The sequence below is a fragment of the Porites lutea genome, chromosome 1, assembly GCF_958299795.1.
Source record: "Porites lutea chromosome 1, jaPorLute2.1, whole genome shotgun sequence".
NCBI lineage: Eukaryota > Metazoa > Cnidaria > Anthozoa > Scleractinia > Poritidae > Porites > Porites lutea.
The window spans coordinates 1,287,929-1,300,124 of record NC_133201.1 but is presented as its reverse complement, the minus strand read 5'-3'; the positions used below and the strand labels follow the sequence as shown (position 1 = coordinate 1,300,124).

The following is a 12,196-nucleotide window of genomic DNA, read 5'->3' as shown; positions in this document are numbered from 1 at the left end:
TTTTTTATTTATACAGGTGATATAGGTTTTAGTCGAGTTACATTGACATCCCTTTAAGTCGAGAGTATGCCGCTGTCCCTCAGTCAATAGTGAACTTACGCAACAGGACGGGAGAGGAAAGAAGACGGCAAACCTTGTGTGACAAGCGTGACAATAATTTTGTTTTAAATGACGTTTGGCCAAACTCCATCTTTCTTTAAACAGACCTTTTTGTAAAAGACGAGAAAACATTAATGGTAATTGAAGATCACGACAAAACTCGCAAGTAATAGGCCCGTCACGTTTGTCATACACAAGCGTTTTGCCGTCCTCTTTTTCGTGCTGTCCTGTTGAACAGTTCGCCACTGGAAACTGGGTCGAGTTAACTTTTTGTAAAGACTTCTGGGACCGTTAATTTGGATTTAAAAAAAAAAGAAAAGAAAAGAAAAGAAAAGAAAAAGAAAAAAAGAAGAAACTTGGCCAAAAGCTGACGGACGCGTTCCCCGTAACAATCCCAGAAACAACTGCGGGACACATCTCGGCCCCAGTCCCCTTCTCGTTTCTAAAGCGGCAAATTCACACGCAAATTAAAAGCACTTGAGACGAACCATACGAGTCATTAGCCCTGAAAATCTTTTTGCAATGTTACACAGTTTAAATAGAGGTTTCGCTGTACGCAACCCTTACGCTCAAAATATACCATAATCATATTTATCTATCGCAAGAATCATCCACCCTTTCCCCTCAACTACTACCTGTACGCCTAGCAAACATATCGAACGCACTCTCCTAAGCGTCGATTACTCCTAGTCACATGCAAGGTGCGTACAAGGCCTCGCTTTGATGAAGAGGCTCATGACAGTTCGGAAATGGGCTATTGGAAATCTGTTATGTTTGTTTTAGATTACAGTAGAACCCCGTTGATACGGCCACCAATAGGCTCCAAAAAATTGGCCGCATTAACGGGTGGCCGTATTAACGATGGTTTATTTACAAGAAAATGTAAGGCAGTTTTTGCCAGACAGCCAAAAAAAGTGGCCGTGATAACGAGGTGACCGTAAGGAGGGGCTTCACTTCATTTTACTTGAGTAGGGTAACTGACAACTAGCAATAGCAGCTTAGTGCTCCTCCACCAACCATTGGCATCATTTCTCTTGCTTGTTTCTTGGTAGTTTTGTTTGTTTGTGTTGTTATTGCTTACTTTTTACAATCTCACAGGGCCGCGGGCTTTAAAAAACTTTGCCTAAACAGAGTTGATGAAATGAAACACCGTTACCAGGGTGTGCTAGGATGGGTAGCCTGCACTGCACAGGCCCGCAAAGCATTGTAGAGCGGTATAGAGTGTCTGCGACACAGGCTACAGGATGGGCACCCCTGTCTTTGAAATAAACAAAGTAGTATTCTGCACACACGTGTTAATACTTCTTTAATGAACTCTTTAAACTTTTGTGAAATTTTCTACAATTAATTGATATTTACAAGTTTGAGTGACTGTTACACGCTGTCTAGATACTAGAAAATTAATACTCGTGTGTCCATGAACTTGCGAAGTCAATATAAAAATAGAATTCTACACTTCGGTCTCAATTCTGAATATATTAGAAATTCATTTTGAAGAGATGTTTGAAACCTCAGAGCTTAAAAATTCAGATAGTATGTAGCCTTTAAAGCAACAACTATAAAAAACAAACAGTTTTGCATAACCTCAGTCGTCCCAGGGGAGACTGAAGCCAATGCCTGTAAAAAACATTTTTATTTTGGGGGACGGGGGGCAGGCAAACCAGGTGCCAGGTGCATTATGGGAGATATGTAAATCAGTGGTAACAGGAGACAGTAGCTATATATTGCTATAATAGTATATTGTAATGAATTCTACCGCGATCAAACGCGCCGTCTAGGGTGTTTTGTTTTATTTGCTAAGATATCATGAACCATTAAGTGGAGAAATGGACAAGGATAAAATAATTTGTTACCGTAACTATCATTTCATTTTTCTCAAACTATGGAGCTTCGTTCCCTTGAAGACGCTTTGCGCCTGAGTAAAATTATCCTCGCAAATGACGTCGATAATTACGCCCGTTTCAGTTTTCAAACACTCAGAACACTTTCAAAAACGAAGTAAATTAGCACCGTCTTTTACAGTGAATGTAACATCCCTGGCGTTAAAACTTGAATTACTGCTTAGCTTCTGTTAATGACTCGCGTCCTTCAAATGGCAAAGAGATCAGAATTTACTCGACCTCTGTCATACTGATAATTTTTTTTTTTCAAAGCAAAAACAATAATCTTTACAGATCCTTCAAAAAAATGAAACACTAGCGAGTACATAAACTATTCCCGGGAGTTATTCTGTCTATTTTAAAGTGAATACTCTATCTACAATAAGACTTAAGGTAACACTACTTTTGAGACACTTAACAGAAATGACCTTAATTGGACTTCGTCTCCCGGATTTGAATTTATGCTAATTTGAAACAAAAGTTAAACGGCTAAGTTTGCAACAGGAAGCAGTTTCAGCTTCAGTCATAACAAAAAACCATACTGTTGTAAAGCTGGAATTTTTTTCCCAACAGCGCGTGCTCTCAGTGGTTACTTCGAGGTCACATGACATCTAACGATGAAACTGTTTCCCGCCAAAATCTCTCAGCGGGCAACATTGCAAAATCTATGACGTCAGAGAGTAACGGTGCACTGTTACCCGCGAATGTTGACCGACAACCGCCGTTACAGCGAGTTTTAATGAATTTCCAGCTATATGACAAATCACTTAAAGACTGCTGGTTCCTCAGAAAACAGCTAATTTTGTTTCCCTCGAATCTCAATGTTTCCTTCCCTCGGGACCAGTCATTAAGTGTTTAATATATAACATCAAAGAACAGTGAGATTTGTATTAAGTGGACTCTTACGGGGCCCCGTGGGTGTCGCTATATACATACAGATTCTTTTTAAAGAAAAGGTGAGTGTCTGTGTGTGTGGGAGTGGGGGAAGGGCGGGACTTATGGCCTTTCTCGTCTACTTAACACAAAGTTTTGCGCTTTATACGGCGGTCCATTTGATACAATTTTCACTGTCCCCTTTTTCCCATTTAGGGTGTATATCAATGTCGTGAAAATCTTTGTTAGCTATTGCACTTTAAACTTACCATTCCGCACTATCTGTTTAAATGAAACCACTTTGAAATTAAAGCTTTAATTCTGTTTAAATTAAACCACTTTAAAACTTCATACACTGGCAGAAGGAAATGAGACTCAGTCTCGCGCGTCCCGGAGATTCATGATTATTTTCTGTATTTGGAATCTCTCGTCAGGTAGGCTTTATACCTCTTTTTATAGTGGGGCTATATAGTATAATATAGAACAAAAAAAAGCTATTTCGACTACAACTTGGTCAGTTACATATGACAGCAAAGGCCGCACTTTTTGTTCTTCTCTTTAGAAAGAAGTGTCATTTTCAAAGACAAGGAATTATACACAGGCCTGTACTTTTTTGTCACTCACCGCCATAAGTACGTACCACAAAGCAAATAGCCTGAATACACTGCAACGAGTGCACTTTCCTTGAAGCAAAATTGTAATTGTATCGCAAGAGGAAACTCACTTGCATATGTTGACCTCCACCCTTTTGTGGCACTCGCTGCATTTAACATAGCAGCACCAGAAAAATTTACAGTTACAGCGATCGACTCGATGCTCCAGATGCGTTGTAAAGCCTCGATTGCAGCACATAAACGCGCATCCCTCTATTGCTTGAGAGGTTCGATTACAAAACCTTCCTTGGGTCCCCAAGGAACCTGTGCTTGGATCTGCACTGCAGAAATCTGGTGAGCCGTTAAGATAAACAAGGTCATATTTGGTGTAAGGTTTGTACTCGGGATTTCGTGGAACCAAAACTGACTTTGATCCTATCCGTTGGTATTGTACTTCAGTGGCACCGTCGAATTTCTCCTTGATATGTTCTCCGACCTTCCTGAAATTTGGCAGAGATCGCCAGCAAGTCTTAACATTACACGACCCTGACACACCGTGGCACTTGCACGGGATTTGTACAAACTTTCTTAAGGCCTGAAAACATAAGACACACAATTCAATTATTTCAAAAAGGATTAGTCCATAGTTTCATAGAGCATTGTTTCTGTATGATCATTTGTAAATGACATTTTCTCCATATACCGTAAAATTCTGAAAATAAGCCCCTCCACGTATAAGCCCCGCCAAATATAAGCCCCCCAAACCAGTAACGCAAAAAACCCTCTGTTAAATCGCCCCTTCAAATATCACCCCCCCGGGGGCTTGTACTTGGAAAATTGTCCTTGAATACAAAGTAAAACAAAGCTAAAACGGTACATTTACTTCCAACTATAAGGCTAGCTAGCCCAATCGATTTTAAAACGCAAATATCCCTCCGTTGATAAGCCCCTCCAAAAAATAGGGCCCCTCAAAAAGGGCCTTTGAAAAATATAAGCCCCGGGGCTTATTTTCGGAATGTTACGGTATTTTGCCTAGAGTCCATTATTAAGTTATTTCTAGTCGGAAGCAAGAACGCTTTCGTAACTGCGTATAATGTACTAAATTCTGGAAGCTTATTGACTAACTGGAATGCGTATTAGAGACTTTGATAAGCCACTGGAACCGAAATGCGTACCGCAAGTGTTTCTGGGATCGTTATTATTGGCTATTTTTTTCTCTGTCCTAAGTAACAGTCCCAGTGGCCTTTGTGAAAATCAACTTATCCCAGTTCCTAGCCTGCGAACAGCAGACGCATTTCCGGTCGTCGCTTCTCTCCCTCGGAGAGAGAGAGAGAGAAGCGACGACCGGAAATGCAGTTCCCTTCTCGCTTCTAAAGTGACGAATTCTCACCAGTCTCCCCGCCATATTGTTGTGCAGATTCATCATAATACGGGCAGGGTTTCCTGTTCGACCGCGTTCTCTTGCGTCGACAAATTTTGTCGAGAATTCGATTCCATACTCAATGTCATCACTGCATCCGGCCCACTTCCAACCCTCTTTAGCCTCTCCGGTGTATTTTTGGTCGCACCCACATTTTCGGCCCAGTTTGCCGGCGCTACACGAGTGCGTTACAGCATATGCCACACCAGCTGACGAAATGGAATGAACAAATGCAGCTTCCCTGGTTCCTAGTAAATTAAAGACGAGAACAACAACAACAAAAAATACTTATTAACCTCATTGAATTCTATCAAAATTCATAAGAGGAGGATTTGCCGCTTCAAGCGAACAAAAAACTTTGAAAAAATACTGCGAGTTGTTTAAGGCTCGAATGAAGTTCTAACAATATCGATAACCTTGTATTTTTGGTATGAACATGTATTTAGCGTACTTGTTAGAAGGAAAAAGCGAGCGAAAGGCTTCAAAGTGATGTAGAACACTATTAGTCTATTAGAAGTAACATTAGCCTAACCATAGTTAATTAACGTGGAATGGTTGGGAAACCCTTTGTTATAGGTTTTTGTTAGCTTTTTTGGACCTGACCGTGCACAACGTTCAATAAAATTCCTATCATTTTGAAGCTATTGACCAATAGAAACATTGCATTAATTTATTCAGTCATAATTTGTGAACACAAAACAAAGGATTGTAACCGGTCAGGGAGCTTCCAACGTAACCTACAGCCCCATTGCTTTCAACTTTGATAGTTGCCGGGTTTTCTAACCAGTCTCCACTACGAACTATGCCCTAACAAGAACTACATGTAGCCTTTCTACAACCTCCCCTTCCCCCGGGAAAAATTGGAGAAGAGGCCTCTTCTCCGATTGCTGATTCAGCAACAGAACGGGAACTCCAGTTGACGACGGCGCGCGCAAAGTAAACAACTGGCTTGACCAATAGCAGAGCGGCAAATTGATCACCGGAAGTCGCGTTTAGTCCTTTCTGCGCGCTTTCCCGTCGTCAACTGACGTTCCCATTCTGTTGCTAAATCAGCCTTTTCTAGGGAAGGGGGCGGCTGCACACAGGCTAACAAGACCTTACACCTAACAAGACAAAACAAAAGAACAACAACAAAACAATGACTATTTACCTCCGTTAGCAGAATTTCCAAAAACAGGTGATTTTTCAAATTGAAGGGTAGTGCAGTTCCATCTTCTGTATCTGAATTGGTGCTGGCATTCTTGTACAGCGATTGTGGCTCCAAATTTCACACTGTTCATTACATCTACATTCCTCTTACACACTTGTACCTGTTTGTAGCTGAGATGGTTGTCAAAATCATCGCAGCTTTTCCTGCTGCTAAAACTGCTTACGGAACTTGTAAGAGCCAGTGATCTTTGAACAAAAATACAAGAACCAGTGAAACATTACTGCAGTGCAATGGTAATAAGAAATTTCTTAAGTTTAAAAGTTTTGAAGTGTTTGCAAGCCGATACGATGTCAAAACCTGTCTTCTCTATTACGTAAGCGTGCTTACGCCACCACCCTTAACGTATAGAGGGTTAAGGGTTTGCTTGCTCCTAAATAACTTAAAATATCTTATGGCTTAGAAAATGTCGTATTATAGTGAATTTTCTTTAACCCTTTAAGTCCCAATATCCACATACAAATTCTCCAAACTGATCTCTATATATTTCCGTAAAGAATGAGTTTAGAGAATTTGATAAAAGATCAAAGTATTTTCTCTTAAGTGATCATTTTATTAATTCTCATAACCTAATCTTTTGACAATCTATGAAAATTGTTGGGAGAAAATTGATGTTGGTCACTATTGGGACTTAAAGGGTTAAGGATCGTATCAAAGAGACATGCATTGAGGCTCCTTAACAATTGGATCAGTTTAGGTTTCTGGGAAACTTCCCACCTACCCCTCCCCTAAGCCGACATTAACACTTTCTTCTCGTTTAGGGCAAAATGTTGATTTAGGGGAGGGGTAGGTGGGCAGTTTCCTAGAAACCTTATTTGATTAAAAAAAAAAAAAAAACACCCAAAGTTAGCCAACACTCAGACACTTTCTCGTTAACTTTAATGTTTTTTAATCTTCACGAAAAGTTCAAGCACCTTTTTTATACACGAAACGAACATCAGGATCATGAAATTCTTTGATATAAGACTAAGTTAAATCAATAGTCAACAACAGCTCATACTAATTACAGGAGAAAACCCTTAAGCCAATTTGATCCAAAGCCGTTTGCTTGAATTAAGCGCGTCCGTTGCGCTACTGAAACATTTAACACGATCATCTTGTGGATAAAACAAGGAAACGTTTGGAAACTCATTGTAACTGATCAGTAGCAACTGCGACTATGGCAACTACACTAAGCACATCAATCGTCTGAGATAATCTTTGTTTAGAAACTGCTATCAATTTGGTATGGTACTTGAAAAAAGTTGATACTTACAGCCACTGGCTTGGCGTAACTGGAGTGATGAAAATGAACACAAACTGTAGCGCTACCAAGACGTGAACCAGTCGATCAACCTTAAAAAACACCATGTTAGTTGCGGTCCAGGCGGTGCCTTTATCTGATGAAGAAGAAAAGAGAAGGTTTATGATCAGAATTTGATGAACAAAAGAGCAAGATGGTCCACGAATGAAAAACCCTTGGCGGGTCTATTTCAAAGTAAAGCCGCCGCCTTATAACATATGATAACCTACACAAAAAGTAATACTTAGAAGTCACCGCAATTTAAGTCAATGGATTTTGGTTATTGGCAGAAACAAAGCATAATTATAAAATGCTACTGGGCTGAGATATGATGTAATGCCAAATAACAAGCAAAACCATCTATCTTTGAGAGGATTTTGCATGTTCATGCACGCAACAATAAAAAGAACAAGTTCGAAAAATGGAAGTTATATTTTCATTAAACAAAAGTACGTCCAATGTAGAGCTAATACGTAATTACTAGTTTGTCACTTCACTGACTTATTGTTTAGCACTAATGTCTTTGTTTTCGTGAACAATGAAAAGTTGCTATAAAATTCGTGATAAAAGTGTATGATAATTATCTCCTCATCTTGTGACGTTAAGACAGCTTCGTTGGGCTGGGTTGAAAATTGCATATAATGAACTTCTGACTTTAGTCCCACGTACGGTGTTGTCGGAGATATCAATTTTATTTTCCAAGGCAAAAGTAAATTTATTTTCATCGTTTTCAGGCTAGAATCTTTTCGAAAGAAAACAACCCCATAATAAATGACTGCACTTTTTGTCGGCTTGGCTTAATGCGTGCGTGTTTGGCACTCGATCACGACCGAATTTTACTTAACATGAGTTCGATTTTCTACAATGCGCAAGTCACATCAAACGCCTCTAAGAGGTAAAACTCGAGTACTTTCATAGTTGGAAAAAGTGAACAGTTTTATACATGATATATCTCATCTTAAAAATAAATATCACCACAGAACTCGCATAGACGAAAAATATTTGGACCAGTCGAAGTATTTGTTTTAGCAAAGTCTCCGCTTAACAGAGTATAAGGAAATAATTGAAGCATGTTAGAGAATAACTTTGGGTGTCCGACTTGAACAGGTGTCTCTTAACCGAGAGTCTACCGTATGGTGCCACCGATATCACCGAAAATGTTAATACTCGTAGTTAGAAAACCTTATCGACTTTGCGTTTACTCAGTTTAAGCTCTTAGCGATTTACAAAACTGCCGAGTCATTTGTCCACACACCTGGTTCTAATATCAGACCTGACTGGTCTGATCGATTTAATTGCCTTTGTTAACTTTTTCTTTTACAAATGACCCTTAAGTGATTTAAAATACCACAAAGGACAGAGTTATGTATTCCTCTTTCACTGAGAAGACCGTTGCAACACTTAGGGAAACATTTTGGCAAAATCGATCTCGATGGTTACTTTGGGAAAATAGCTTGAAAAGAAATTTTGTGAGAAAGTTACATTACCTGTTATAAAAAGTGAGCAATGATTTTGCGTTCCTACCTTACAGAGTTTATATCAATGTTCCTTAGCTGCTGAAGTGATGGGTTACCTATTCCTTGTCAGCCAGTCTTTATGCAGTAATTGCTCGTTGCCCGTGGCTCGCGCCGCAGTCTCTACTGAGTTCGTTTCGCGGGTCGATTTCATTTTAAGTCTCGCAATAGTTATTTGTAACGCCTTCGCGTCCCTTGGGACCTCACACCCAGACAAACCCAAACAACTCATGTTTAAAAAGAGTGATGATGAGTGTCTGCATCAATTTCATGTTCTTTTCAGGCAAGGGCTTTCAGTCGGGTGTATAACGATAAGATTTTAACTACTTATGCGACGATACTGACATCAGTAAAGTTAACCGCCTCGTACCATTTGTCCAACACGTTCGTGTTTACAAACAACAATAAAGTCTGTAAAGTGCCATAATTAATATCAGCTCAGAGTGGGCATTATGTAAATAAACAATTATCCGACCGAAATAGCATGTTTATATCATGTTTTAAGGACTGCTAAATTTTCACAATACTTCTTCTTAAACCTTTAATCTCAGCAATAGGTTCGATTAATACTTTTCACAAGTTTTATCATACTTGCGGTTACTTCTGTGAAGTTCCGAACGAACATTTTCATTCAAACTGTTCTAGAAATATGACAAGTATCTAGCAAAATAATTTTTAACTAAGTCAAACTATGCCAAACATTTTATTTAAGCCTTCCGATGGAACTTATTTAATTAAAAGAAGTTAGCGGGATAAATGTAAACAATAAAAAATATTATTGCAGATTAGCCGCCTAATCAAGAACTGTAATTAAAAGGTTTATATATGTACTGGATATTGTTGATAAGGACCTCTGTGCCGATTGCGCTGGGTTTAAGGTTGTAAAAGCCTGGTATTAAAGAAAAATGCTTACTTTGGGTTTGGTTTTGAGGGTCTTAGAGCTATGTTATATTCTTTGACTAACAAAGCTTTAAGATTTATAAACTGATCTATAACAGTGTCTCATAACCCTTAAGTAATAATATCGTTTATTATAACTAATGGAAGACTAGATCTCTGCTCTTAAACTACTCACTTACGTGTTGTTGCATTCTACATACATGACATGACCTATTTACAGCCGTTTGTGTAATAAAAAGCTTAAGGTTTCAACAACAAATCGTGTCTTGATGAAGAAAACAAAATGGATGGCATAAAACTACGAGGCATTTTACTTTTGCACGCAAATTAATAATTTAACTGTTGAAGTCATTTTTTACGTAAGGTGGTAAAGTCACTAATAAAATTTAAGATCTAAATGTTGTAAAAAATCCTCAACTGGACCGAAAAACAAGAGAAGTAAAAGGCTTCATATACATAACTTCAATGAATAAAAAGTGATTAAATTAACAAAAGAAGCAATAATTTTTCATTTGGTACACCGGCAAGAACCAGTCTCATTGATTAGCACAAGATCAGACTTATTAGTTACCACAAAATCATCTCCGCTGTTCAAATTCAGGGTGTATGGCGAAACGGCTGTAACTTATCAAGCCGAGAAAATCGTGCTTCGCAGTGTTATTTACGCGGCTGAAAGTACGTTCGTTACCTAAGGAACGAAAGCCATTATCATATAAACATAAACCCCCAAAACGACAGCCGTTATGATTACTTGTATTATGCAACTTTTGGCTTAAATTTAGTGTCGACTCACAGGTAAGTGATATCTCGAGGGGGGAAAGGGGGAAAATTATGAGTACACTGAATGAAACAGTGTTTGATTGAGGATGAGGAGGAATCAGTTTTGGTTCTGTTTCTTCCTTGTTCGAGTTATCGTGTTTCCATTACATATATGACCGTCATTAACAGATTAAAATTCTTAACTAGGTCATTCCAAATTTTTCACAAAACTGTAAAACATGGATAGGGAAAATACCGCCAGCCGCGCCCCGAAAAAATGGTCCTGTTGTTCATGTTCTGAACTAATGAAATAAATTTAGTCTATCTGGTTGACCCCCGTTCTCTGATTCAAGGACATCTCTATCGAAACTAAAGTTAGACGCTTTTTTATCAATTCTAGACTAGTCACGACTTTGCTACAAAATTATTAAAATAAAAACTAAAGATGATTAGAAGTACTTGCCTACGACGCTTCTTATTTTCATTTCCATGCTGTTTCGCAAGTGAAACTGCTGAAATCTTTTAATGTTTGCAGCAGCCAGCTGTTTAAGCAATTCAGTCTGTCACACCCACACACGGCATGTCAGCCATGGCAGTTGTATAAAACAAGTTTAAACGAAGCAATAATCTGTTTACTGCAGTTATTTCAAGTGTAGTCGTGTTTATACAACGGTATACTCAGGAGCATACTGAACCTTCATAGCGTGTTCGCTGTGACCCGTTTTCTTTACAAAGAGAGATTATACAGCGTCCCCATACCTCTCTCATTCACGAAATAATCGCATCATTTCACGCTCGCGTTCACGCTAAAATCATTACATGAGAAGTCACGAATCACAAATAACCGCACGAAAGCGTCACGCTTTACGGCTGAAGAAATGGCCCAAACCACGTTTCTTTTCTCTGATCAAATGATTTACAAGACGGGCTGAACTTTGTTCCGACCACGTGACCAAACTTTACTTTAAAAAATTCACTGAATGATAATTTATGAAATAAAGTTATGCCTCTTTCATCATGACTAGGGGAGTACTCCAGGAAATTCTTGATGGGGGTATGCCGCCCGGTTCTCCAAATCCTCTTCTTATTTCAGACCAAAAAAAATGACATTTTTCACTTCTGTTTTCAGACCTGGCCTCTAAGAAATTATGTGATCATTACTGACTAACAGCAACAGAAAAGATTTCTTAAAATCCATTGCGAATTAGCATGTTTCTCTTCCTTTAGAATTCATCGGCAACTGAAACGATAAATACGTTCATACACTCCCGTAGTTCCCTCGAAAACCAAACCCGATTCCAGACATAAAATGGGCAAAGTCTATGCCCTTTTTCAGACCAAAACGGCGCAAGAATCACACCCTTTGAGGCGTAAATACCTATATGGCTTATGTAAGGGAGTAGGCCCCCCCTCCCCCCCGGGTATCATGTTCGATTTAGGGACAATTTCTCAAGGGGGAAAGCTGGAAACTTTCACAGCTGTTTTCTATTTTTGTTTCCCTCCCGGTGATAACTGTTTATCAATATCTACAAACCCACTTTCTACAAGTCATACCCGCGCCGCATTTAAGATAATTCATGGCAAGTTGAAAACACGTGCGCTCCCAGAGGGACAAAGGTCAGTCTACTGACTTTGGGGGAGGGGTTGGGGCAAGATAGAACGTGGACAT

General features: G+C 39.1%; 1 protein-coding gene across 5 annotated transcripts in view; it reads right to left on the bottom strand.

Annotated features, from left to right (window-relative positions):
* Window positions 1-1,390: 1,390 nt before the first annotated feature.
* The window catches only part of LOC140941504 (protein Wnt-4a-like), a 55,997-nt gene continuing 45,191 nt past the window's right edge, over window positions 1,391-12,196 (bottom strand). For 4 of the 5 annotated variants that reach the window (XM_073390547.1, XM_073390527.1, XM_073390513.1 and 1 more), the window contains 4 exons: window positions 7,328-7,451; window positions 6,016-6,260; window positions 4,836-5,113; window positions 1,391-4,040 (listed from right to left, as the gene is read on the bottom strand). In XM_073390547.1, the coding sequence (XP_073246648.1) occupies window positions 3,573-4,040; window positions 4,836-5,113; window positions 6,016-6,260; window positions 7,328-7,451 (1,115 nt within the window). In that variant the 3' untranslated portion in view covers window positions 1,391-3,572. Of the gene's footprint in view, window positions 4,041-4,835; window positions 5,114-6,015; window positions 6,261-7,327; window positions 7,452-12,196 lie in introns of those variants that run through there. The other variant, XM_073390541.1, reaches the window with a different exon arrangement.